Consider the following 25,773-nt stretch of genomic DNA (forward strand, 5'->3'; position numbering starts at 1 on the left):
GAGGATTTAAATGGTTTGCACGGTTTGTATCGTATTTTGACAAAACAATTTAAAGTTTCAGGAATTTGGGGATGGGGAACTCTCCATTCACAGGGGAGAGAGCTGCCGGAAACTTCTTAAGATATCAATAACGTAAAATGCCATAAATAGGGTGAAACGGGAACAAATAAAATTTTAATACTTTTTCCCCAGATCTAGTGCTTTTTCTGCATAGGTTGGTACGAAATATTTTTGCTGGGTGGTACGCAGGGTTACCAGAGTATTCGGTAATTATTATTGTGCTCCGGTTGATAGAAAATAATAATTATAAAACGTACGATAATTATAGGATTGGATAGAATACATTTTCCATTGGTATTTTGTGTGTGTGTGTGTGTGTGTGCATGAGGAAGAACAGGTGTTGGTGCGGAGATCGAATCAGACAAAACCAAAAATCGACTGTAAAACGAAAGAGCAAACAAACTGACCTTTCTGGATCCCTAATGGGGCGTTTACACTTGGTCAATTTAGTCGCGCGACTAAATCGACTCGCTGCATTTGCCACTAAATCGAAGCAACTAGGCCGAATCAGATCGATTGATGTGTTCAATTATTTCAACCACAGAAAATAGAACGTCTTTTAATTCAGTTGCCAGTCGATTAGTCGCTTTCGATCAACAAGCGATTAAGTTGAATTCCCGTTTACACGGTCGATTAAGTTGAAAGTGACGTCAATTCAACTGAATCGAACGCAAATCGACTAAGTGTAAACGCCCCATAACCGCTATAGCGGACAAACCTCAGGTCAGGAAGATGACCATAAGATCACAATGAAACTCAGTTCTCTTTTCGGTGGGCGAAGGGAACAAATGTAGCATTGTTCCTCCCCAGTTGCGATCGCCCTCCCCCAAAGGGCAAACTTTCATATTTTATATATAAATAAAACCCATCCCAGAGTTTGGAGCTCTTAAAAGTAGCTCTAAGTAACAGTAGCTGTACAATCCCCCGCCAACGCCAAGTCCTGGATCCACCCCTGTTCTTCCCTGTCTGTACCAATACACAAGAAAAAGAGAGCAGGCTTTCTGGCAAATTCAACAGAATAGCGGTACATCAAATATTGCGAACTGACGATCCCTAACTGCTTTTTTCACTTTTCCTTCTCATTATATATATATTTTGTTTATCAAACACCGTGCTCGTGGGTTTTCTCGGGGTTCTCCCGTTTCCTCCCACTTTTTTCATCCCACCATTTCATTCATTTCTCATAATTTCCTTTAGTCTAACCGGCATAAACGTGGGACGTAAAACTTAAAGATTTCATTTCATTTCATTATGTATGTTTACGATAAATACGATAATTTCTTCCGATATTCGATAAGTTTTAGGTATTGTGATGATAAATTTGTTTCTGTGGTCTGGTAACGCTTGTGGTGCCTGACCTGGTAACAATGTCAAACTTGAAAAGAAGCGCTTGTTCTTAATTGAATGAATTTGTACGGCATATTTGATATTGTAGTTGAAAAGGTAAGATTAATAATTAATAGCACAGAAGTTAAGATAAATGCACATGACCACAATTTGAATATGAATGCATATGATGATGGCTTTTTTATGATGTTTAGTATCCTTTTCAGCAGCGGGGCTATATGAGACATGGGGCAAGGTTCTAGAACACAGATATCCCTTTATAAAAGTAATCAAATATGATTTACTTATCTTGTTTTGGTTCCTTTTCGTTCTTTATTTTTTTCTGGATTGTTTACTTCATGGTTTTGGGCATTTTAATCATTGAAATATTACCGAAATTCGGAACACTAAACTTCAATGTTTGAACGGTCTGCTACCATGTTTGTTTACTTAACCAATAAAAGACGTCTGTTATATTGCCTTGTTATTTTCGTAGAAAATCTTATTTTCTCTGTGTTATAATATAAGGTAAATGAAGTTTTAATTTTTTTTTTTTTTAATTTTTATTTTACATCCATAAAATTTGGTTTATCTGCTGTATTGCCGGACCAATTTTAGAGAATTTACCAGCTGGATTGGATAATGATTTTGGTGTGTGAGGAAGTCAGGCGAGGGGAATAGTTGAAGTTAAGAAAATACTAGTTCTTAATGTAGGTATTCAGAATTTTTCATTGGCGGTAGATGTGGTATGTGATTGGATTGTGTGAAACTGTCGAAGTATTTATATATTGCAATATATTGCTTTACACCTCGTGTGTTCGATGTACATTTTATACTTTCTTTTAGTGTCTATTTCTTGATTTTATTGTGTTTGGGTTGACAGTGTGGTGTTCTTTGAAGTTCATATGTTCGCAATGGGTATATTGTTTTGCATTGTCTGATGTTATTGATGATCCTGCTTACTTGTTTTTTAGGGCAAGTTGTGTGAATTACGACAAAATATATTATTCGAAATTATGAATTAATCAAAATTCCACTAGCATTGAAGAATTTCTTCTAATGACATATATTCTGAAACAATATATGTTTCGGATGTGGTGGGGGCTCTGCTCCCACTGTTATTTTATTATGTAGATTACTGGAAAAATGCTTTTATAGAAGTGGTATTTTGGTTAGTTAATAGTTTTAAATAGTTTATTTTGTCGTAATTTGCCCAACTTCGTCTCTGCGTGGTGGACTGGATGGGGACCTGTATTCTAGAATCTTGCCCTATTTATTTGTTGTTCTTTTAATGTGACTTACCTAGAGTCTCTGTTATTTGAATTCCGTCGTTCATTCTTAACTGTTAATTACGATTATTTTGTATTTTCGGATAGTATTTAGTATCTCCTCCAGCTCGTTTCATCGCTCCAGAACCGAACACCTTGTGTTTGTCTGAATTGTGATAAAGGTAGGCATTTATTCCGAAATTGGTCGTCCGTCTTCTTCTTACGTATTATCAAGCACACAAACGAGCAGGTAGTCCATTTCTTCCCGGTAAATTTCCAAATTTTGCTACAAACGGACGACCAAGTTTGGAACTTAACCCTAAAGGTAGAAAACGAGTCCTGCGGGGCTTCTAACCCCCTTCGCTCGCTTGACTATATTTTGTGAAGTAAGTAACTGGAGATCTTATGTGTGCAAGATTCAGGAAAAAACTAAGTATCAGTCCCTATTTTCATGCTTTGTTTGCTCTTCACTAGGTGTATATTCGTATGTATTATATTACTTCGCAAAATTAGTATTTTCAACTGTTAAGTGTGCATATTACGCATTGTTCAGAAATAACGAAAACAATGAATCCTTACCTTCTGATTTTTGTAACCAATATTATAGACAATATCATGTAAGTATTATGTAAATACACTTTTAGAGGAGGATTTAGAGCAGAGCTCCCTATCAAACACATGTCTATGGGGCATCAAAAATTACTAAACGCATACTGAAGTACTTCTTTTCTGTACTAGTTGTCACACAAGAGGATGCTTATATTCATGAAATATGAACTTTTCTTAGCAGGAAGTGCAATCTTTACTGCCTTATAAAGTGTTTCTTAAGTGAGAAGTTGCAACTACAACGTGTGTACATATAACAGAGACTGGAGTGCATACCAAACCAGAAAATACAAACCAACTTGTGCTAAGTAGCCACTAAAAAGCACGAATGCTATCTGGGTCGCGCAGCAGGGAGGTGGGGTCAGCGACAGCGGGTATACACGTAAACGAGACTAGTGGAAAAACACTATGGCATAAAAACACATCCCTTGTGTGTGACACAACTTTGCGACACCGTTACGAACATTTTGTACAGTGCTTTCACATTGCACTTCAGTTCATCATGTCTTTTTTTGCGGACTACTATGAGACATAAAAACACACTTTACATCTCATACTTTTGTTTTATTATACATGTAAAAGCTAAGTTCCCGGCTAATATTTTCATTATTTGTACAATCCTATTGTGAAATCATATAACATATTACTTCCGTGGATTTTACAAATTTATGCCCGCAAAAAATGGGATAGCACCCAAAATGTTGCCACATTTGGTTCAGATACAACCCTCCTCTTAATTAGTTTCTGCTCTACATTTCTGATTTTCCTTCATTACTGTAGCAAACACGTCCTGGGGTAGTTAGTAAGGCAGTGGGTTTTAAATTCTGCCATATTATATTCTATTATCTGTTCACATAATATTGCATCAATATACGAACTCATATTTGCTCAGAATTCAACTTCCATTTTCTCCTTATTTAAGCACCTTACATTGCTGACCTTTGTGGCTTTTTTGTTATTTTAATGCTGACATTTCGTCTGATTCTGTTCATTTCTCCGTAAATTTTGTATTTCGGGACCGCCACCTGCGATACGTAACCCTTGTTAATAGAACCATTCCAGGTCAAATCAACACAATTTAAGAACAAAATTTACCTTACCATCTCAAATTGTCGTGAAATTTTGTACATTGGTACTATTCATATAAACTAAGAAAAATACCAAATTTCAACTATATATCGACCGGTATTGGAGATAGGGCTATGTAAAGTTTGGAAAAAATGCCCAAAATAGCATGTTCAATGTATTTTGAAATTGGAATTGCAGATCTCCTAATTGTGCTAGCGAGCTGGTTGAGGTGACATTTTACAGCATTTTTTGTGTCCTTTCCCGTGGTATACAACAGCATATAGGTTAATGCAATTTTTTATTTTTAAAATCAAAAGATTTTTCAAAAAGTACATATTTTAAAATTTTGAAATTAATTCCATGAATAGATAGTATTGTTGTAAAGCAGCTGGCAAAATATGAATTTGTCATGGTAATGGGTTCATTGTTTAAAAATTTAAAACTAACACTATAGTTTTCATTAATACCCTGTACCTAGCAGGAAAATACACGAATGCGTTTATTTATTTTTTTTAACTTGTGGGAATAAATATGAACACTAACATGAAGAGTACAGTAATGTTTCTAAAACATATCATAACGACATGTAATCTGCTGGCTATACTTATTTCCTCATAATTTTAAAAAAATAATTTAAAGCAATTTAAAGTGCTGATACTTTTGAACTTTAAAATAATATTAGTACAAGTTTTACAATTAAAAATTTTACTGTAAATAAACGTGGTTTCTAAAAAATATACAGATAGCACTGGTACAACAAGGTTGGCTGGTTTAAACCTTTTTTTTTTTTTTTTAATAAAAAAAGAATGCAAAAATGCCGCAAATCGTAATCACAAATGCCACATGAATTTCATAGTGACTTTTACACATATGTCGAATCATCTGTGTTATTGAATCTAATTTTCGCCTTGTTATTAAGGGGTCCCGATGAGCCCACAAAATTTCTCTCAGATGGAAACTGAGTAATGGTTCAGATGCCACTTCAAGTATTATATGTCGAATCCTTCATAACCTCGCTGGTATATAAGGACGTTAAGCCTAAACGAACTAAACGAATTCAAGCAGCTTTAGCGGGTAGGCATAAGTTCATTGGCAAGCAGCAGGGAGCGTTCTTTTACTACACAAAAGAATATCTCAAAGAATCAGAATTTGCTGTCTGTGATTTTTCTGAAAATTATAGTACAGCGCTACAAGCTGAAGCACAGAGCTACCACTGGACAATCTAACAGATCACAATCCATCCTTTTGTTTTATATTTCAAACAGGAAAACAAAGCTGAACGTGTTAAAAATGTAGTTGTTTCCGATTGCCTAGAGCACAATACAGTTGCTGTTTACACATTTCAGAAAAAGACTCATATCATTTCTGACATCCAGATTTCAAGAACTTCCAAACAAGTTTTATTTATTTTTCGACAGGTCTACCGCGCAATACAAAAATAAGAAAAACTTTTTGAACCTCTTCTTTTATGAGACAGCTTTTAAAGTGAAAGGAGGGTGGTACTTCTCGGCTATAGCATACGACAAAGGGCCTTGCGATGGAGTAGGCGGTTCAGTAAAGAGACTGGCAGCTTGTACTAGTTTGCAAAGACCCTATGACAATCAAATTCAAACCCCAAGACAACTTTTTGAGTGTACAGTAAAAAGCATTACCAAGGTAAACTTTGCCTACTCAACCCAAGAGGAATATACTGTTCCTGGAAAGTCTCTTCGATCAAGCATTGACTTTCAAAGGAACACAACAATATCATGGATTCATTCCGAAAACTACATCAACATTATTGGTGAAACACTTTTCAGATCGTTTGTAGTGTTGGGAAAAGGAAGGGTCAAAATCCAAATAAACTTCAACTAGAATAAATATCAGGCTATGTCACCACTGTCTATGAAGGAAATTGGGGGTTCGGGCTTCATGTTTTACAGAAAAATGAAGAACTTGAAGTAAAAATATCTTTTCTTCATTCACCTGGGTCATCTCCATCATTCTTATATCCAAGAAATACTTATGCATTTTAATAGGGTAATAAGAAAACATATTTATGCATTGTAAGTCATCAACAAAGCAAAAGTTTTCAACCCCCATATTCACTTATGATAATGATGATTGTGGCGAGGCGAACTTCTTTTTGACATGTGATACCTTATTTTAGACCATGTTCAATTTTTCTTGTTTCTTCTTATTTACCTTTTGTTTTTCTTTAGTTATTTATTTTACATTATAGAAAAATTCCAAAAGCCTTGAACCTTGGCACTAGGCTAAAAGAAAACTGAAAACAAATGAAGCTAAAAGAGAGAAATTAAATTTTAATTTAGTAATTTAGAATTTACAGATATAATATATCTTATTTCACACTTTTGCTCGTTGTTGTTTTGTCAGTTTTTCTCCTGTGTAACAATTATATTTGATTATATCTATTGTTTTTACTTGTATTTTACCTGCTTCCTTAAGCATAAGGACAGTTTAAAAATACTGAAAACTGCACTACGTTACTTTTATTTTGTGTTTAAATTCTGGAATGTTTATCAGAACTTATTTGTTTTCTTATTTTTCTTTTGTTAATTATAGTTTTAATTTAGAATTTCTCGTAATACACGCACACATACAAAGTCACATAATAAAGCATTTAATAAAGAATATAATAAAATGAAATAAAATAGACGTTTAATGAGATAAAATATAGAAACCTACAACCTGAGTTAAAGTGAAGAATTGTCCTAAGTCAGGAATTTTACTGATTGTTTATTTAGAATTCGAATGTTAATTAGAGCTTTCCTTTATTTTTTAATGTTATTGATTTTTATCCTATCTTCTTTTCTCTTTTTTCATACATATCGTAAAACTTGTCTTGCTAACCTCTGAAAGTTTCTTAAGTTTTGAATCTTCATTTATTATTACATTTAGGTCTGGAAAGTTTAGTTAATCTTTAATTTCTATTATTTTTCTGTCCGTACGGTATTTAATAATTACTTTCCCAATATACATATTCAGGAGTCTAATTTTGTTCAAAATGACTTATCATTTAATATAGTCAAGGTTTGCGAGTTGTTTTTTTTTTGTTGTTGTTGTTTTTTTTTTTTTGTGTGTGTGTTTTTTTTTTCTTTTACGAGTCTTGTTCTGAGATGTATTCTATTGTTTCATTGTTAATTTACCCCTCTTTTTCTCTAATTGTTGAATTGGGGATAATATGTCGTGTTCTCTGTCCTTTAGTTGTTCCTATCCCTTTTTTGTTCCTATTTTTGTTTAATTATTCCATTTGTGTCTGAATCAGTATGTCGAGTCTCACCTATTGTGTCTACTATTTTTGTCTTCCGATTTTTCTTCCAAATATTAATACGCTGTTTGAGTACCTACAAGGGTAGTGGTTCCTCATAAGTGAACATTCATAGTGTTTGTGCTGATATTTTTTTTATTAAATTATGCGCTCTTGTTGGTAAGTCTTTGAACTCATTATTTTTTCACGTAATTTTTTATTTGCAAAGAGTCTGTGTTCCTATATGCTTGTACAGTATTGCAGCATGATTATTAATATCATTATATTATAGAATTTGAGAACTTTCCTGTCTACCCTATAGGTTCTAGTTTTTTTTTTTAAGTTCTTTTCTGTTGCTTCTGTTGTGTGCTTTGGAAAGTTCAACTTTTTATTTATCCATTCACCCGAATATTTATGTTCTACAATTTCAATTTTCAGGGCTCATAGCGAATCACTTTTTTTTAACTAAAAGTTACTTGTTTTCAGGTTGGTCACTAAAAGTTACTTTTTTGAAAGGTAAAGTGACTTTTTCGTGTGATTTGTGTTTTGCATTGGCAGTTTTCTAAGAAAAATATAAAAATAAATGGAAAAAGGCAGAAACTTGTTACTCATTACTCTTCTGAAAGCTTCAGTACACATGTGAAACAGTCAGCTTTATTCTCACTTCAGCTTTTATTCTTTCTAAAGCACAGTGGATGGTTGGTGGATGCTTAAGCTTTCAAGGTGGGGTTGAGATCCCTTCTGTGTCTATTCTTTCTTCTATCATAATAGTCTTTTAGTTTTCCCTCGTAATAGTTAACCCTCCGCTCAACGTTCTATGAGTTTGTTTGTGTGGTTCATCATGTTCGTCTTGTGTTATGCTTCTTGTATGTTCTTCTTAAGAGTAGGTGATGAATTTGAATATTTCATGGCTTTGAGAACTCTCAATGCTAAGTTAAATATAATGTCTGGGATGAAGAAATTCGGAAATAGGCCAGAACTGGTTCCACTTACTCAGAAGCTTCTTACATCTGCTAAGTCTGCTTACCGTAACTACAAAGCATATTTAGAAAACCTAAGAAAGGAGGAAGCTCAAAATGAAGAAGTAAAGAAGAAAAGATGAAACAAAACAACAGAGGTGATGGAGAAATTGACAAAGGAAAGAAGGGGCATGATGAGAGTTTGGTCACTTTTTCGTGTGCTTTTGGTCACTTTTCAACTATTTACAAGAGACCAGACCTCTATGAGCCCTGAATTTTGGTGTTTATTCTTATTATGGGATCCCTTTAGAGATTTTGTCTGAAGATAGTTTTTTTTTTTCATTTTTTCATTTTGTTAGAAGATAAATTTAGTTTATTATTTAAGCACTACTTCTCTAGAGATTCAAGCTCTGCAGGGTTGGCAAAAACCATGATTTTTATTTAAAAAACCAAAAAAACAGTTTTTTTTTTTTTTTTTTTTTTGTTTAAACCAGGTTTTTATGGTTTAAATAATTTGCTCTATATATTCATATCATATATGGACAGAAGTAAGTTTGTTTCGCCTTGATGTTATTATGCAACAACCGGGTTATGCTGGAAGGGGTCACATAAGCTTAAAGCGGAATAAACACCGCTTCTCGAGTTACATCCGAGAGAAATTGTCCTCCATTTAAACTCGGAACCAGGACTAATTGGCCACAAATGCGATACGTCTGCCGACTCACTCACGAACAGGGTTGGCTGGTTTAAACCAAGGTTTAAACCAGCTGGTTTTTTTAAAAAAACCAACTGGTTTAAACCAAAAAACAAAAAAATGTTCGTAAAAGGGTAAGTGTTTGTAAAATCTTGATGAACACACATTTGTGGGTTATCACGTTTCACTCCCGTATATTATTCGTATTATATTCAGACCTAAATTCCCCATTCATTACTCAAAAAGATTATACTACAAAAGCAACTTTTTTTATATAAGTTTATAAATGTTTATTTTGTGATTTTTTGTAGTTGTCATTATTGTTATGTAATTGCAATCGAAGAAAAATTCTAAATATTGTTTCGTTTCAATGTTTACTATTGATAAAATACATCGAAAATGCCGTATTTTTGTGTGTGTGTGGGAGGGGGGGAGTCATACAGACCCTACGAGAGGCATTTAGTGAAATAAGTATCTTTGGTATCTATTTATGTATAAATGAGTCTGAGTCAAAGTGGACTCAAATAATTCGTATTTTTATTCACTTTTCTTATTGATATGCAGATTAAGTCGGTGTGTTTCTTTAATTTGGACCAATAAAAGTCGTTGTTAACTAACTTGAACTAAATTAGTTCTTCTGTACTCCGTAGTACTTTGAAATTCATATGTAATTCTGTGTAATGGTTTCACTTGTGCAACTGTTTATCTTTTTATCCTTCTGAAATGACTCTTGACAGTTATATTAAGAAGTATGTAAAGATCAATAGAACGTATTTTTTTTTTTTTTTTATCAGGATTCCTTCATGAGTGAGTCGGCAGACGTATCGCATTTGTGGCCAATTAGTCCTGGTTCCGAGTTCAAATGGAGGACAATTTCTCTCGGATGTAACTCGAGAAGCGGTTTTATTCCGCTTTAAGCTTATGTGACCCCTTCCAGCATAACCCGGTTGTTGCATAATAACATCAAGGCGAAACAAACTTATTTCTGTCCATATATAATATGAATATATAAAGGAAATTATTTAAACCATAAAAACCTGGTTAAACCAAAAAACCTGGTTTAAACCAAAAAAACCTGGTTTAAACCAAAAAAACCGTTTTTTTTGGTTTTTTTAATAAAAACCATGGTTTTTGCCAACCCTGCTCACGAAGGAATCCTGATAAAAATACGTTGTACTGATCTTTACATGCTTCTTAATATAACTGTCAAGAGTCATTTCAGAAGGACAAAAAGATAAACAGTTGCACAAGTGAAACAATTACACAGAATTACATATGAACAATTTCAAAGTACTACGGAGTACAGAAGAACTAATTTAGTTCAAGTTAGTTAACAACGACTTTTATTGGTCCAAATTAAAGAAATACAACGACTTAATCTGCATATCAATAAGAAAAATGAATAAAGATACGAATTATTTGAGTCCACTTTGGCTCAGACTCATTTACACATAAATAGATACCAAAGATACTTATTTCACTAAATGCCTCTCGTGGGGTCTGTATGACCCCCCCCCCCACACACAAAGTACGGCATTTTCGATGTATTTTATCAATAGTAAACATTGAAACGAAACAATATTTAGAATTTTTCTTCGATTGCAATTACATAACAATAACAACAACTACAAAAAATCACAAAATAAACATTTATAAACTTTTTTTTAGAAAAAGTTGCTTTTGTAGTATAATCTTTTTGAGTTATGAATGGGGAATTTAGGTCTGAATATAATACGAATAATATACGGGAGTGAAACGTGATAACCCACAAATGTGTGTTCATCAAGATTTTACAAACACTTACACTTTTGCGAACATTTTTTGTTTTTTGGTTTAAAACCAGTTGGTTTTTTTGAAAAAACCAGCTGGTTTAAACCACCTTGGTTTAAACCAGCCAACCCTGAAGCTCTGCATTACTCTTTCGTTCTAATTCTCTCCTGGATGTGGCTGATATTTACAATGGGTGTTATCTACATGCCCTACGATCCCTATTATTTCTTCCAAATTATTTAGTTACTTCTGACATGGTTGGATCGTTATATCTCACATCATGGGTCCATAATTTGAGTCCTGTGGACATCCCTTAGTACTTCCTTTTGCTATATTTCTTCCCCATGATTGAAAAGTTTTTCTACTATTACAATACTCCAACATTGTGTTATAAATTGTTCTACTTATCTTCAACTTTTTCAATGCCCGAAAAAAAAAAAAATGGGTTGCCATAAATTATGGAATGTTTCACTTACGTTTACGTATAGAAGTGCTTGATACTTCTCCAGTTTTCCTTGATCAGTTAGATTTAGTAGCCTTCTGACAGCCACTTCTGTACTCTTTCCGTTTCGGAAAACATATTGCAAGTTGTCATTTAGAAGTTCCTTTCATTCTTCCATTTTTTTTATTTATTTTATTTACTATTGCTGTTTCGAAAAGTTTTCCACTTATATTACGAAAACATATTGAGTGGTAAGATTTTGGATCGTCTTTTTTGTTTTCGTTTGCTTTTTTTTTTTTTTTTTTAATTTTTTCCATTTATTTGGAATTTGTCGATTCTTAAAATACACACATAAATTTCTGATGTGTCCCATTTTTCTGTTTTTTTTCTTTCTTTCTTTTTTTTTTTTAAGATTTCATGTTTGATCCCGTCGTTCCCCCTGCCTTTTTATTTTTTAGTAGCTACGAGGGCGGGGTGAAAAGTTCTCGGCCTGAAGAATGCGAATTTCAGTTCAAAAATGATTTTATATTTCGACATAATCTCTCTTAACTTCAATACACTTGGCCCAGCGTTTCTCCCACATTAGTATTCCTTCCCGGAAGTGAAAATCTGGAAGGTTGTGAAAATAGTCATCCACGACCCCCTCAACTTCTTCATTCGATGTGAAGCGCTTCCCAGAAAGAAATTTCTTCAAGTTTAGAAGCACATAGAAGTCTGATGGTGAAAAATCAGGAGAATGTGGGGGATGACCGAGTAATCGTACCCCAAATCCTGCAGTTTTCCCATCGCCAACGCACCCTTGTGCACAGGTGCGTCGTCCTGGTTAAAGATTATTTTCTTCTTCAAGCCAGGCCTTTTCTCGCGAATTTTGGCATGCAGCTGGTCAAGAAGGTTGGAGTAATATTCGCCTGTAGCTGTCCTCTCTTTTGCAAAGTAATCAATTAACAGGATCCCTTTCGCATCCCAAAACACTGGTCATAACCTTTCCGGCAGATACGATCGTCTTCGCTTTCTTCGGCGCTGCACCACCGGCTTCTACCCACTGCTTGGATTGCTGTTTCATTTTTGGCGTGTAGTGGTGAACCCATGTCTCATGCATTTTCAGAAATCGCCGCACAAAATCGGTCGGATGTTTTTTGAATGGGCCCAAAGATTGCTGCAAAAATCGTTTTCGCATTAGCTTTTGGTCGGCAGTCAGCAAATGCGCCACTCATCTTGCGCAGAGCTTTCGCATCCCTAGTTCTTTGTGCAAGATGTTTCGCACTCGTCCTTCCGATATCCCCACACTCTCAGCTATCTCACCTTCACTCGCCTGTCGTCCAACACGATATCATACACTTCTTCAATTGTTTCCGGTGTGGTTGGGGTTTTCGGCCTTCCTTCACGTGGGTCATCTTCGAGGGATATGCGACCACGTTAAATTCAGCTGTCCACTTTTTAACGGTTGACATGGAATAAAATTTTGCTGATTGGAGTGCGATCTCTGGGTCAGGCCGAGAACTTTTCACCCCGCCCGCGTAATATAACTAATTATTTCTTCATTATTTAGTTTTTCTATTCTATTATCCTCTATTGGTACAGGTCATTCCACGTCAATTCAACCAAAATTTTGGGGAAATTTAACCCACTATCTCAGATTTGAATGAAATTTGGTAGTGTTATAAAACTTTATATGCTAATTGCAAGTATGTAAATTTTATTGAAATAGCATCAGCGGTTTAGAAGTTATTGCATTTTAAAAATGAGAAGAAAATCCATGTTTAACGGTTGCGACATATTTTCCTGGTTTGGAAGAACACTAAAATAATCATATTTCGGTTCCTATTAATACCAGAAACATGATTCTTTTTTTAATTCAGATTCTCTTGAAGTTGTTTACCATTAAAAACATGAAAAATTTCCTTGGAGCTGATAGAAAATTTATCAAGTCATTTGAAATTTAACATTTTGAAAAAAAAGAAAAAAAAAAAAAAAAAAAAGAACTAGAACGTCATTTTGTAAACTTCAAACCTTAATTTCTCAAAATCCCCCATCATGGATTTCAATGGATTTGTTTTTGTTTGAAAGCTTATTACATCTAATTTCACATATACAAAAATTGTGATGGGCCATCCAAGTACTGAGGAGATATCCCAGTCAGTGCTGCCAACTGATTGCGAAATAAACATTTTTCAATTATTTCCATACGATTTAACATATCGACCCCAACATTGGTATAAGTACTCTGTGGTATCCTAGAAACACGTCTGTGAGAATTACCACTTCTCCCAAGCAATTCAGGTGTCAGGGTTGCCATTCACTATACAAAAATTGTAATGGGCCATCCAAGCACGGAGGAGAAATAGGGAGTATTTCGAAAATTTATAGGTAAGGGAAAAAATACAATAATCTAAACATTAAATGGGCATTAGCATTTCTAAATGTTAATCAGAATAACTACCAAAGAAGTAAATGTAATAAAGCTTGATAGTATTGTAGGCCTACATGTTATGGCACATAAAATAAATCTTCGGTTTTGCTGTAATTAGATATTAACTTCAAGTACTTTTTGTAAACGTTTCCCACACTGAAGTAACTACTTGCAGATACTTTGGAGATAACTGGTATGTTCTGCCAGTAGCAGTTGTTATATCAACTGTACATAAGATGTGAGTAAACGGAGCACAACAGGAATCATTTTTAGCCCAATAAAATTAGTGAGATGGAACTTGGGGATGTAGGAAATTTACTGATGCATCATCTTCATCACTATTTACTAACTAAAATCTTCATCCAGGCCTGTACGCTTCGCTCCAATCTTAATGGACCAGTTTTTTCAAAACAATGCGTTGCACGTGTTCCCGGAATAGTTTTTGTTCTTAGAAATCTTTGTTGAAGTGTGGCACGAACAACAGCCATTTCTTCTTTGTACACAAAGAAAAACATAATGCTAATGATGTTTTCTTCACAGAAATGAAACATAACTGCACATGTATTTATTTGATCAGACAATGGTCTCTGAGGGCTTGCTTTTGTCACAACCCGGTTAAAAGCCCCACCAATTTCATCGCATGGGCACTTTCCAAGGTTGGTAGCAAAAAAGACCATTTTTCCACCATACCATGGAAATCACTTGCGTGGAAGTAAAGATTTAAGAAAGAAGGCTTTGCAATTTTTATGTTGGGCTCCACACCCTCAGTGAAATATTCCACTTTTTTTAAGCGAGGAAAATTTTGTTTTAAACCCGACATTACCAGTTTCTGTGTTCGAAAGACTGTTTGTATGTCATGTTCCATATAATCTGAAAGAATGCAGTAACTTTGTGTTGAATAATCATAATTAGTTGGGGAAAAACATTGAGAAAAAATAGTTCCCTTAATTCTAACAATACTACATTAGAACAGCAGTATAAGATTTTACTTGTTATAGATATACTAGCTGATACGCCCTCCGTTGTGCGTGGTAAGCAATATTTGGAAGATCTTCAAATACATTCACTAACTCTGACTTTCGGAAAGATTTAGAGCGTTGAACTATGTAGTACTTTTTTAGTGTCATGGACATTTTCAAAGAAAGAAAGAAAAAGACGAATTTCGCTATTGTTTGGAAATGAGAGTAGAGTGAATACGCCGAACACAGTGTTCTGTATTATTTGAATTTTTACGAAATTGGTAGTTCAGTAATTAGGGGTATTTGGTCCACACGATTTCGTACATTTGTAATGTCGCACGTAGTGCAAAGTGTGGGCACAGATACGTCTAACGCTGTGACAGGCAAGCCTGAAATTGGTTGGCAACCCTGACAACTGGATTGCTTGAGAGGAGTGGTAATGCTCACAGATGTGTTTCTAGGATACCGAAGAGTACTTATACCAATTTTGGGGTCTATATGTTAAATCGTATGGAAGTAATTGAAAAATGTTTATTTCACAATCAGTTGGCAACACTGACGGGATATCTCCTCAGTGCTTGAATGGCCCATCACAATTTTTGTATATGTGAAACTAGATGTAATAAGCTTTCAAACAAAAACAAACTCATTAAAATCCATGATGGGGATTTTGAGAAATTAAGGTTTGAAGTTTACAAAATGGCGTTCTAGGTTTATATATATATATATATATATATATATATATATATATCTCAAAATGTTAAATTTCAAATGCCTTGATAAATTTTCTATCAGCTCCAAGGAAATTTTTCATGTTTTTAATGGTAAACAACTTCAAGAAAAATCTGAATAAAAAAAAGAATCATGTTTCTGGCATTAATAGGAACAGAAATATGATTGTTTTAGTGTTCTTCCAAACCGGAAAAATATGTCGCAACCGTTAAACATGGAATGACCCGTACTATTTTCAGCTTTCTTCTTAGTTGCACCTGTATTTCATTGTCATCATCTGATTTTTGTTGCCTAGTAAAGTATCCATTAAGTAATTAATTAGTAGATTTCCTGGCAAGTAAGTTTGTGGTGGATAACATTGTGTCCGTGGGTTTTCTCGCGGTACTCACGTTTCCTCTCACATTCTCGTTCCATCTATTCTTCGGTCAGCATTCACTTGCCGTAATCATCCGTCTCTCTTAACCTAAAGGGCATAATAGTGGAACATTAAACTGAAGAATATCATTTCATTTTCCAACTTTTAGTATATGCACTATTTTGCTTCGTTAGTGTTGTTAACGCAGTTGGTGATTTTATTTTCTGGCTGATTCCCCATGGATCGAAGTTTAGGTTGTTTTTCACGTATGCTTTCGATATATTGCTTTTTGTTTCTTTTAATTTCCTCTAGTAAGTTTGTTTTAAATTTTTGTATGCAGTCTTCTTTGTCTTAAATCCTTCCAGCTTATGATGGTATTATTTTCTTTGTTTTTTAATACGCCGCTTAAGATCCTGAAGTTTACTAGCCCATAAGGTATTTATTTTTATTCCCAGTTCTCTCGTACTTTATGTTCTTGTTGACTTTTCAATTGTCCCTAGTATTGCTTTTTGTGTGTCCTTAGCTAATTCGTTTAAGTCGTTGTTTTCTTCAATGTGTGGAAGCTTGATTACTTGCCAGAGTTTTTCCCAATTTATTTTTACTGGATTATAAATTAAAAGTTCATTTTCACTTTCTTCATTTTCTCTGTTATTAAATGTCATAATGTCGAAAATTATTGCATTGTGTTCGCTGATATTTTGAAGTGTTTAATCATATTACTCATTTTGTTCGCTATTAGACTTTGATCAATATTTGATTCACCACTTTGATTTTTTTTCTGAAAGTTGGAGAATTTCCTTCTTCATTAAATGTTAATAAATTGTTATGAATTATTAGTTAATCTCGTTTTCCTTCTCTGGTGTCATTAATGGTACTATGTCATAGCGTGGTTTTGCATTTGAGTCTATGTAGGTAATTATATTGTCTTTGTATGCCTGACATATGTTTTCAATTTCTAGAAATGACTCCATATCCATACTATACTGACAGTAGCAACTTATTACTACTGTCCATTTGAGTTCTTATTTCAACACAGCCGTTCCATTTATTACCGAATTGCGCTTTGTTTAAAATTTTGATTCCTGTTTGTAAAGAACAATGTTTCATTCAATGTTTCTTCCTTCTTATGCAAGAAATGTATTTCTTCTGCTTGTCCTTATCTTTGCAACTTACTTTCCCACGTCCTTTATTGGCACACTGGCTACAGACATTTCCTTCTTTCTTACAGTACTTGCTGACGTGACCATAATCTAAACACGTCAGGCATCTAGGGACTGTAATGAAATCCTTAATTCCGTGTATCCCATACAGTAGGTACACTTTATCTTCTTTGGTCAGTCGTCATTGTACGGTGTATTTTAACAGTAGTTTCTATGACCAGATGACACTTGATTCTGTTTCTTGGGCCTGTACGGAATCTTGGTTTAGTTTCATTTGTAGCCTTTCCTGTTTCATGTTCAAAGAAGGTTTGCTCACATAAAGTCGTTACAACTTCGTCGTCTTCAAAATTTGACCTTACATTGTATATTATCATTAAAGGTTTCTTGTTTTTTTTTGGTTGTTCTGTCTTGATACTTGTAACCCGTATCTTAATTTGTTGCCGTTTTGACAGTAAGAATATTCTTCATTTCTGTAACTGAAGTTGTCTTGATTGTATCTTTATCCTATTTTGTATCCTAATCTTACTTTGGATCCTCTTGTTCGTTTATTGCTCCATTTGAATTAAACTTAACAACTGCTGAATTCAGTGGTTTTTCTTCCACTTTTTTGCCCATTTTGTTGCTGTAGTTTAGCTATTTCTTGTTTAAGTCTGTCATTTTCTGTCTTTAGTTTCCTATTTTCTAATATCAAATGCCAGTTGATTCCCTGTGTTTTGGACTATTTAATAAGCTATCCTGTTAGGTGAGGTGGATGTTTATACTTTAGGCTATAGCGGTGCTATCCTTATTTTTCCTAACCGCTGTTTCAATAAATGCCTTTTCGCAAGTTTTTAATATCTCTCCATTTGTTTTCTTGTTTGTTTCATTTTCTTCATTAGTAGTGTTCCTTCCTTCTTTTCTGAGTCTTAGCGCGGCATCACTTACTAATGTTGTTCTTGTTTGACTATATATCAAACATTTCTGCACAGGAATTCCCGAATAATTTCTTCTACATTGTAACGCACGATTCATGGTTGCTGTTCTATATAGTTAATTAAAAAAAAAAAAAAAAAAAAAAAAAAAAAAAGTGAAACCTCCCCAGGAGAACTTAAAATTACCTTAATCTAATGGTTTCATATTTCTCTCCGTTAATTGCATAAAATTATCCCTTTCTGATACCCGATGAAATAAAAGTGTTAAGTGTATAAATGGGTAATATTCACTATTGGTTATTGCATAAAACAGTACACTACATCAAGATCCGTAAACACTTACTTATTGCTTTTTTTTTTCTTTCTTTCAAGAATTACGTTTTTCTGTATGTACACAAATATGTGCTTTCATACACTCATGTACACAAAGACACGAGTTTTTACACTCGCATCAAAAGCTTCTACGTAGTGTTACAAAAAGAAACATAATACACACGTAGTATTTTCTTAATTCACACACGATTAAATATTTTCTTGTAGAATATTGATTTTACGTTTGTGTGAACATAAAAATCTTTGCTTTTCTTTCCGGCTAGGTTGCACTTTTTGCTTTTTAAAGGAAGAAATTTCTGCGAACGTATCAACAGAAATATTACTGTTATTCTTTTAAAATTGATAATGATTTAGTTGATATTTTAAAAATTACATATTCCTTCTAAAATTCACTCCAGACAATTGTTCACTAATATAGAACATTTTCAAATTAATAGAAGAAATAAAAGTCGAAAGGAATTGTAATTTTTAGTGTTTTTCCATTTCTTGTATGTACAGTTGACATCATGAAGTTGAAGAGGGCAATTTTAATTATTCCACTGTAACATACCGACTGTCACGCTGCACCTTAGGTCTCGCACAGTCGGGCAGTTTGTATTGTCGGTGTGCAGTCAGTAAAGATTATTTTTACAAATTTATGACCGTGAAAAATGTTGGACGTAAAAGTCATGAATTCGATTATTTTGTTTGAGTGAGAACCCTGTCAACACAATTTTGCCTGACGATGCCACAGGCTTAAACTTTTTTGGCTCAGGTGATGTTTTGTAGTGATACTCCACAGAGGTGCTCTTGTTTTCGTGGTCAAAATGTCATGTTTTCATGGTCGTGGTATTCAAGAACTCATCGCCTTCACGTTCATGGCGCTGAAGCATCTGTTTGCAAATGTCTATTCTGTTTCATATCAGAAGTCAGCTTTTGTGGCACCTACTGTACACGAACTTTCTAGTATCCCATGCACTCGTTCCGTTATATACCACACATAATAGTAGGCTCTGTCTGCGTAATGCCGATTCTCTCGAATTAGTTCATTTGCACGATTACGCTGTAATTCATCCATTGCAGTGTGTGTGGCCTTCCATTTCATTGTTTGTCAGCTAAGGTAAGCCACACTCCCGTGGTCTTTCTGTACAAGTACGAGCAACTCAATGCCTTACTGTACTGCTATCTACATAGTTCTCCCTGTAAACCCAAATCTCAGATGTCATCATTCTCTAAACTATTTCAATAAAGGTGACCTTTTGCTGTAAGAAATTCGATATCTAAGTTTTACGTCCGATGGTTACGCCGGCTAGGCTAAAGGAGACGGTGATGAGAAAATGAAGGAAATGGTGGAATTAGAAAAGCGGGAGGAAACGGGAGAACCTCGAGAAAACCCACGCACACAAAGTTTGTCCACCAGAAAGCTCACCTGGCGTGAGCTGGGATCGAACCAACGACCCCACGCATCAGAGGTGAACGCTCTACCACTGAGCCACCGCGGCCCCGAGAAATTCGATCACCGCTACGGCCATAGTGTTATTAGGGGCTGTCCTCATATTACCTAACGCTATTTTTGACCAATTTTTACCCCCTCCCTCCCCCTTGTCACGCTTCGTAACTCAAGGTCCAACCTCTCCCCCCTTTGTTACGTAAATTTTTTTTACCAATTTTGCTTATTTTGGGGTTATTACAATAAAAAAATCTATTTTTAATGGTAGAATTTTTTAATAGAAAATGTGTGTATTCTGAATACATTTCTAGTGTTTTTCGCCAATAAATCAAAGTATTAAAAAATGGTAGTACCATAATATTATTTTAATCCCACAAGGTTGTTTAATTAACCAGTCTTTATTCTTCGAAATTGCATACTGTCGTTTTCCTGAGGAGATCGACCCATCATTTAACTTAAACTAGAAATACAAATCACTGAACAAAGCAACGTTTATTTTAAAATAATAAATGTGTAACAGTTTCGCCAACTAACTGAACACTTTGGCTTCATACTGTCTGATAAAGTCAATATGTTCAGTTAGTTGGCGAAACTTACACATTTATTATTTTAAAATAAACGTTGCTTTGTTCAGTGATTTGTATTTCTAGTTATTGAAGATAACAAAGCTAATATGAACCAGTTAATTATTGAATTCCATCCTTTTAAGTCACCAATGATTGACAAGAAGGGAATGCTGCCGGAAGATGCAGACGAAACAGCATCTAAAAACTGACATCGATCTCTTTTTCCGGGATCCAGGGCGCTTCATGTATTTGAAGTTCGCCAGTGTCGACGATGCAAAGTTCTCTTTCTCATTGACAGCAGATTCGAAGTAACTGCACACACGTAAAGGAGCAGAGACGTCTCGTTTGTGAACAAGCTTTTGAGTATCTTCTTTGGACTTCAGTTTACCCCTTTTCAATTATTCTTGTACTAAATCCGCGCCAGAATGCGAATAAACTCGATTTCTCCAGAAATATTCAAATCATAAAAATCAGTATGAGATGAATATCCGACGAATTAGGTTTTAAATATCTTATTTTGCTCTGCAAATTGTGGATCGTACCGTAGCGGAAAGTGTTATTTTATGAAAAAGCTTCTTCTGCTTCACATACGAAACCCCGTAGAAGAATAGGTTGGGTAATGATTCAGATCAAAAGTTTTAAATAATATTCTCAGAAATAGCGATACGAGTGGGAACGCGAGGACATTTTCAAGCGGTGGTTACGGTCACTAACAACTAACTCTAGAAAAACATGTGCGGTAAATGCAATCCTACGCTTGCCAAAAACGGAGTCTTATTATACTATAATGCATAGAGGATTCGTCATCAGTCATACTGGTGTCGCGAAGCATCTTTGAATCTCTTCTACATGATTCAATTTATATAAGCTATAAGTTTGCAATTTCCCAAAACAATAGAAATATTTATTTATTTGTATATATAAAAAAACTGAATAAAATTTGTTTAAAAGACTGCATATAAACCTGAGAATAAAAATAAAAATTACAGCAAAAAAATGTGTTGTTACGTAACGAAGGCGTAAACTCCCTCCTCCCTCTTGTCACACGTAACGCAAGGCCTAACTCCCTCCCCCCTTTGCCGCGTTATGTAATATGTGGACAACCCCTTACATGCTATTTTCTTTCTTGTAATAGCTCTTGCACCTAGTGGTAACCAGTTTGAAACCTGCAATATATAAAAAATAAGTGTCGTTAATACAGTGCAATGGTACTTAATCAAATATTTTACATCAACATGGCCTCCTACTTATTCAAAAAGACTAGCTTCTATTAATAAAAGAAAAAAAAAAACATACAATTTAGACATATAACAGCATATATGAACACACACACACACAACTTTGTACATACGTATATTAGTTATGAGAGCTTATTACACAGGATATAGGATATTGTTGTTCGTGGATTATACTATATGTACTTCTTTCTTTCGATTTTCAAAATTGGAACTTGAAAAAAGTATAAAATCTTAAAGTAAGTAGTTTTAGGCGAAATAAGCTATATGATCGTAATAAATTATCAACATTACATATGAAAGAATATTTTATGTTGTCTAGAACTCCCACTGACCGCTGCTGGCCTTATACATGTAATTCTGTAATATTTCTGATTTAACTTACGTTTAGTTTACTGACTCAAAAATGTCGCATTACAATGTTCCGTACACTCATAATGTACATTTTACGCGTACTTACTGAAGTGACAACACACCAACATATGTAAAACCCAGTGAATAGTCAAACACACCTTCTCATTTATGTAGCTACCAGATAAATTTCCCTGTACTGCAGAAACATTAGTAGTATGGAAGGGATTGTTGTAAACATATTATTTTTATACCAGTCTATGTATGTAGTTGTTTATATTTAACCCAAAATTTGCAATGTAGACTTAGGGATGGAAGAGTTATTGAAAAATTAAATTTCCGAAAGCATATGTGATATATGTTTAATGTTTTTCAATTATTTATCCTTTCAGATACATAAAAATGGACGAAGATGATACGCTTGAGGCGCGTATATTAGCTTTGCTTGAATGCCCTGTTTGTTTTAATTATGTGGTTCCACCTATACGTGAATGTAATAATGGTCATTTGGTATGTCAAGTTTGCTCAAATGCTCTGAATAAATGTCCAACTTGTCGGGGCAAATTGAAAAACAACAGGAACAGACTGATGGAGAAAGTAGCAGAATTGGTGAAATATCCTTGCAGGTTTCAGACCAGTGGATGCACAGAAACACTGACCGTAACTAGTAAAAGTGAGCATGAACAATGGTGTCTCTTTAATGAAAACTTCATTTGTCCCTTGGATGATTGTCAGTGGACTGGTTCAATAACAGATGCAGCGGTACATCTTCATGAGTTACACGATCAGGTAATAAATACTTCTGAAGATGGGAAATTTAATGTCAGGATGGATTGCTCTGAGAACATAAACGTGGTAACAGTGATGTGGATCAACTTCGATTCTACCTTGTTTCGTGTTGTTCTTGAAAGATCAATATTGGACCAATCAGTGGTTATAGATAATGAAATATTGAGTACTTTTTATGCACATGTGGAGAAGTTAGGTGGTGCAAACCGAAAAAATCAGTACGGGTATTTTATTAGTATTGATGACCAAGCTGATATAAACTTCCAAGGATTTGTAACATTCAAACCTAGAGAACTAGACGAGTTAGCCATGCGTAATGAATGTTTATGTTTTGTGGGCAGAGAAGATGAGGATGGGGGTCTAACGTTTACTGGTCAAATTTCACTATTGTCGTGAAAGCTTCATGTATATAAAGTGATGTACAAACGATCATACTATTTAATTTATATACATGCAACTTTTTATATGTATAAATTGGCGAGAATGTCTAATGGTACACAGTTAATGTAGGTTGACAAATTATCATTAATTGCATATGTCTTCAATGTAACCATCGTTTTGCCGTACAGCTACCTGCAAACTAACCAGTATGTCGGTCATCAATATTTAAGTGAAGTATTTAATCTGGAAGCGGATAATTTTGTATCGAAAACGATGAATATTTGACTGCAACAGAGAATTTAGCGGGATTCTCAACTTAGCAGAAACCTAATTCCATTGTTTTTAACTGCCTTCAAATCAGTGTTCTTACAGTTACGGTAAATTCCAGCTGTGATGCCATATATCGTATTTTCAAGAAACCTCAAAATTTATCTCAGATTCGAGGATTTATATTAAATGCTACGGACATAATGGGGTAGTTAAATTGATGTCTTTTGTTCATCACTTTGTGCATTTGTTGGGGGATATACTGTATATGCATAGTGATTTGTATATATAATAATGATAATAGTAAAGGTGAAATGTTATATTTACATGGAAAATAGTGTGTGAAGAATTGAGTGGGGAAATTAGGAACTTTTAGAACTATAAATAATTATATTTAGTTATGTTTTATAATTAATATGTTCTTCAGCATTAAGAAGCAGCAACATTCCTCTAAAAAAAAAAGTCTCATTTTGTGAACTCTAGGTTGGTTTGGCTGCCGTTTTACTTATTAATACCACTTTTTTCAAATTCTCTTGAATTCGGCTCGTCAAAGAAAATGGTACAAGTGAAAACTTTTAAAATTATCATCATTTATTGTTTCCATACTCAGTGCTAGAATTTGCTGTAGGAATTCTTGGACTCTGTGTCACTCTTAGCTTTGCGTTTGTCTGCTTAATTATTTGTAAGTAAAAGTTTTTTCTTTTAGGTAAATAAATTAGGGTAATGTTGAACAAAATCACAATGAAAACATTTGAATATTTTTTTTTGTAATATTTTTGAAATCATTATTGCTTTATATAGAAATTTTGTTTTTATTTCATGTAGATATTATAATTAGTTGATAGCATAATGAAGAATTATTTTTATATTCTTTTAACGATTAATATACCATTTTACAGCATTCCAGTTTACTCTGGAATTTGAAGGAAGAAAAGTACTTGTCATTCTTAAAATTAGATTTAAAAAAAATAAACAACCTATTTTTAAACTACTTTGGTAAGATGCAGTAACAGGCTTCTGAAGTCTCATGTTACCTGTTTGAATTTAACATCGTTCTAAATGTACGTTGTGTAAGTTGCCTTGCTTGTTATCATTATTATCTTCTTGGTTATGTTTATAATTTCTTTACATTAATAATATTATTTTAATTATCGTAAGAAATTTTTTCGGTGAAATGTTCGAGGTAATCATATAATTTCTGTATGTACGATTCAATATTTCAGTTAAATATCTTCAATGTTGACCAGAGTTATATACAAATCGTGGAGAGAGAGGACTATACGAGGGAGTGCTGATAAATGTTAGCGCGACCAGGAAGGTAATGGTAAACAGCAATTAAATTTATAGGTTGTTCCACATATTTTCCACGAAGGACAATACGTTTCTGACATTTCTGTAATTTCATTCAGAACCGGTTGCAAATAAAACTGAACATTGGTCTGAAAAATAAACTGTCCTGAGGCCATTATAACCCCTTCGTAACCTGAAAAGAACTCTTCTTTCGAATTTTTTAAAGCATTTGGAATAGTCCATGGACACTGGGGCTTAATTTGATGAATAGGGTGCATAGTCAATGCACACTGAAACTATAGTTGAACTCTCTACATGATGCCCTTTCCGATCTGCAATCAAATACTTGGGCACCCATTTGACTGAAAGCATATGCATGGCAAAATATCGTGACTCCCTATATTCATATTGCCTCAGCAATCTTTTTAGCTGAAATACACCAATCGGCTAGAATTGGTCGTAAACCAGTTCGATTTTGTCTGACGTTATCACTTTACACGGGCTTCCACTCCTGGTCGCATCATCGGCACCAAAATCTCCACATCTGAAATTTAAGCTCCAATTCTTTATAGTCAGGTAGGAAGGGGTATTGTCCCTTAATGTTTGCATCATAGTCCCATGAATTTCTTTTGGATGAAGTGATACTTGATGAGTTCTCTCAATTCAGCATTGGAAAATGCTGCATCAGTCAGTGACGACTTTTTCTTAGACCTGAAAGGAAAGAGGGAGGGGCACAGAATTTCTAGATCTCCATAAAAAAAATTATAGAGTACCTAAAAAAAAGTGCTCTTCAAGATTCTGTCATCAAAATTAACCGTGCTGTTCGGGAAGTGAGAGTAGATGGGCTAAAGAATTATTAGCATTCCCTCGTGTAGATATTATAAAGAATAATATAAATCTCTGTGACTTCATTGCCTTTTTGGATTTTATCATTTCATTATAATTATATTTTTTAAAACCTTCAGCTTCATCTCTCTCTCTCTAGAGCTCGTATATACCACTTTCTTTCTCCGTAACCATTGCATATGATTTCCAGACATACATTGAAGATATTTCTATCATGTACGGAGAGCAAATAAGATAATTTTCTCATTTTAAATTCCATTTTTGTAAGATATTAAACGAAGTAATGATATTAATAAAGTATTGTTTGAAATTATGA

The 25,773-nt window shown here is 34.2% G+C and overlaps 1 protein-coding gene across 3 annotated transcripts; it reads left to right on the forward strand.

The window, feature by feature from the left end:
• The first annotated feature begins 1,375 nt into the window (after positions 1-1,375).
• On the forward strand, positions 1,376-25,773 carry LOC145676076 (E3 ubiquitin-protein ligase sina-like). Of its 3 annotated transcripts, none has more exons than XM_081746950.1 (2): positions 1,376-1,503; positions 22,277-25,773. In XM_081746950.1, the coding sequence occupies exon 2, from the start codon at positions 22,287-22,289 to the stop codon at positions 23,067-23,069; it is 783 nt and encodes a 260-aa protein (XP_081603076.1). In that variant the 5' UTR covers positions 1,376-1,503; positions 22,277-22,286; the 3' UTR covers positions 23,070-25,773. The 3 variants fall into 3 exon arrangements, with proteins under 3 accessions (XP_081603076.1, XP_081603082.1, XP_081603089.1); XM_081746956.1 differs by lacking the exon at positions 1,376-1,503 and adding an exon at positions 1,810-1,914; XM_081746963.1 differs by lacking the exon at positions 1,376-1,503 and adding an exon at positions 2,074-2,096.

Source organism: Thermobia domestica, chromosome 2 (assembly GCF_964235325.1).
Source record: "Thermobia domestica chromosome 2, izTheDome1.hap1.1, whole genome shotgun sequence".
Lineage (NCBI taxonomy): Eukaryota > Metazoa > Arthropoda > Insecta > Zygentoma > Lepismatidae > Thermobia > Thermobia domestica.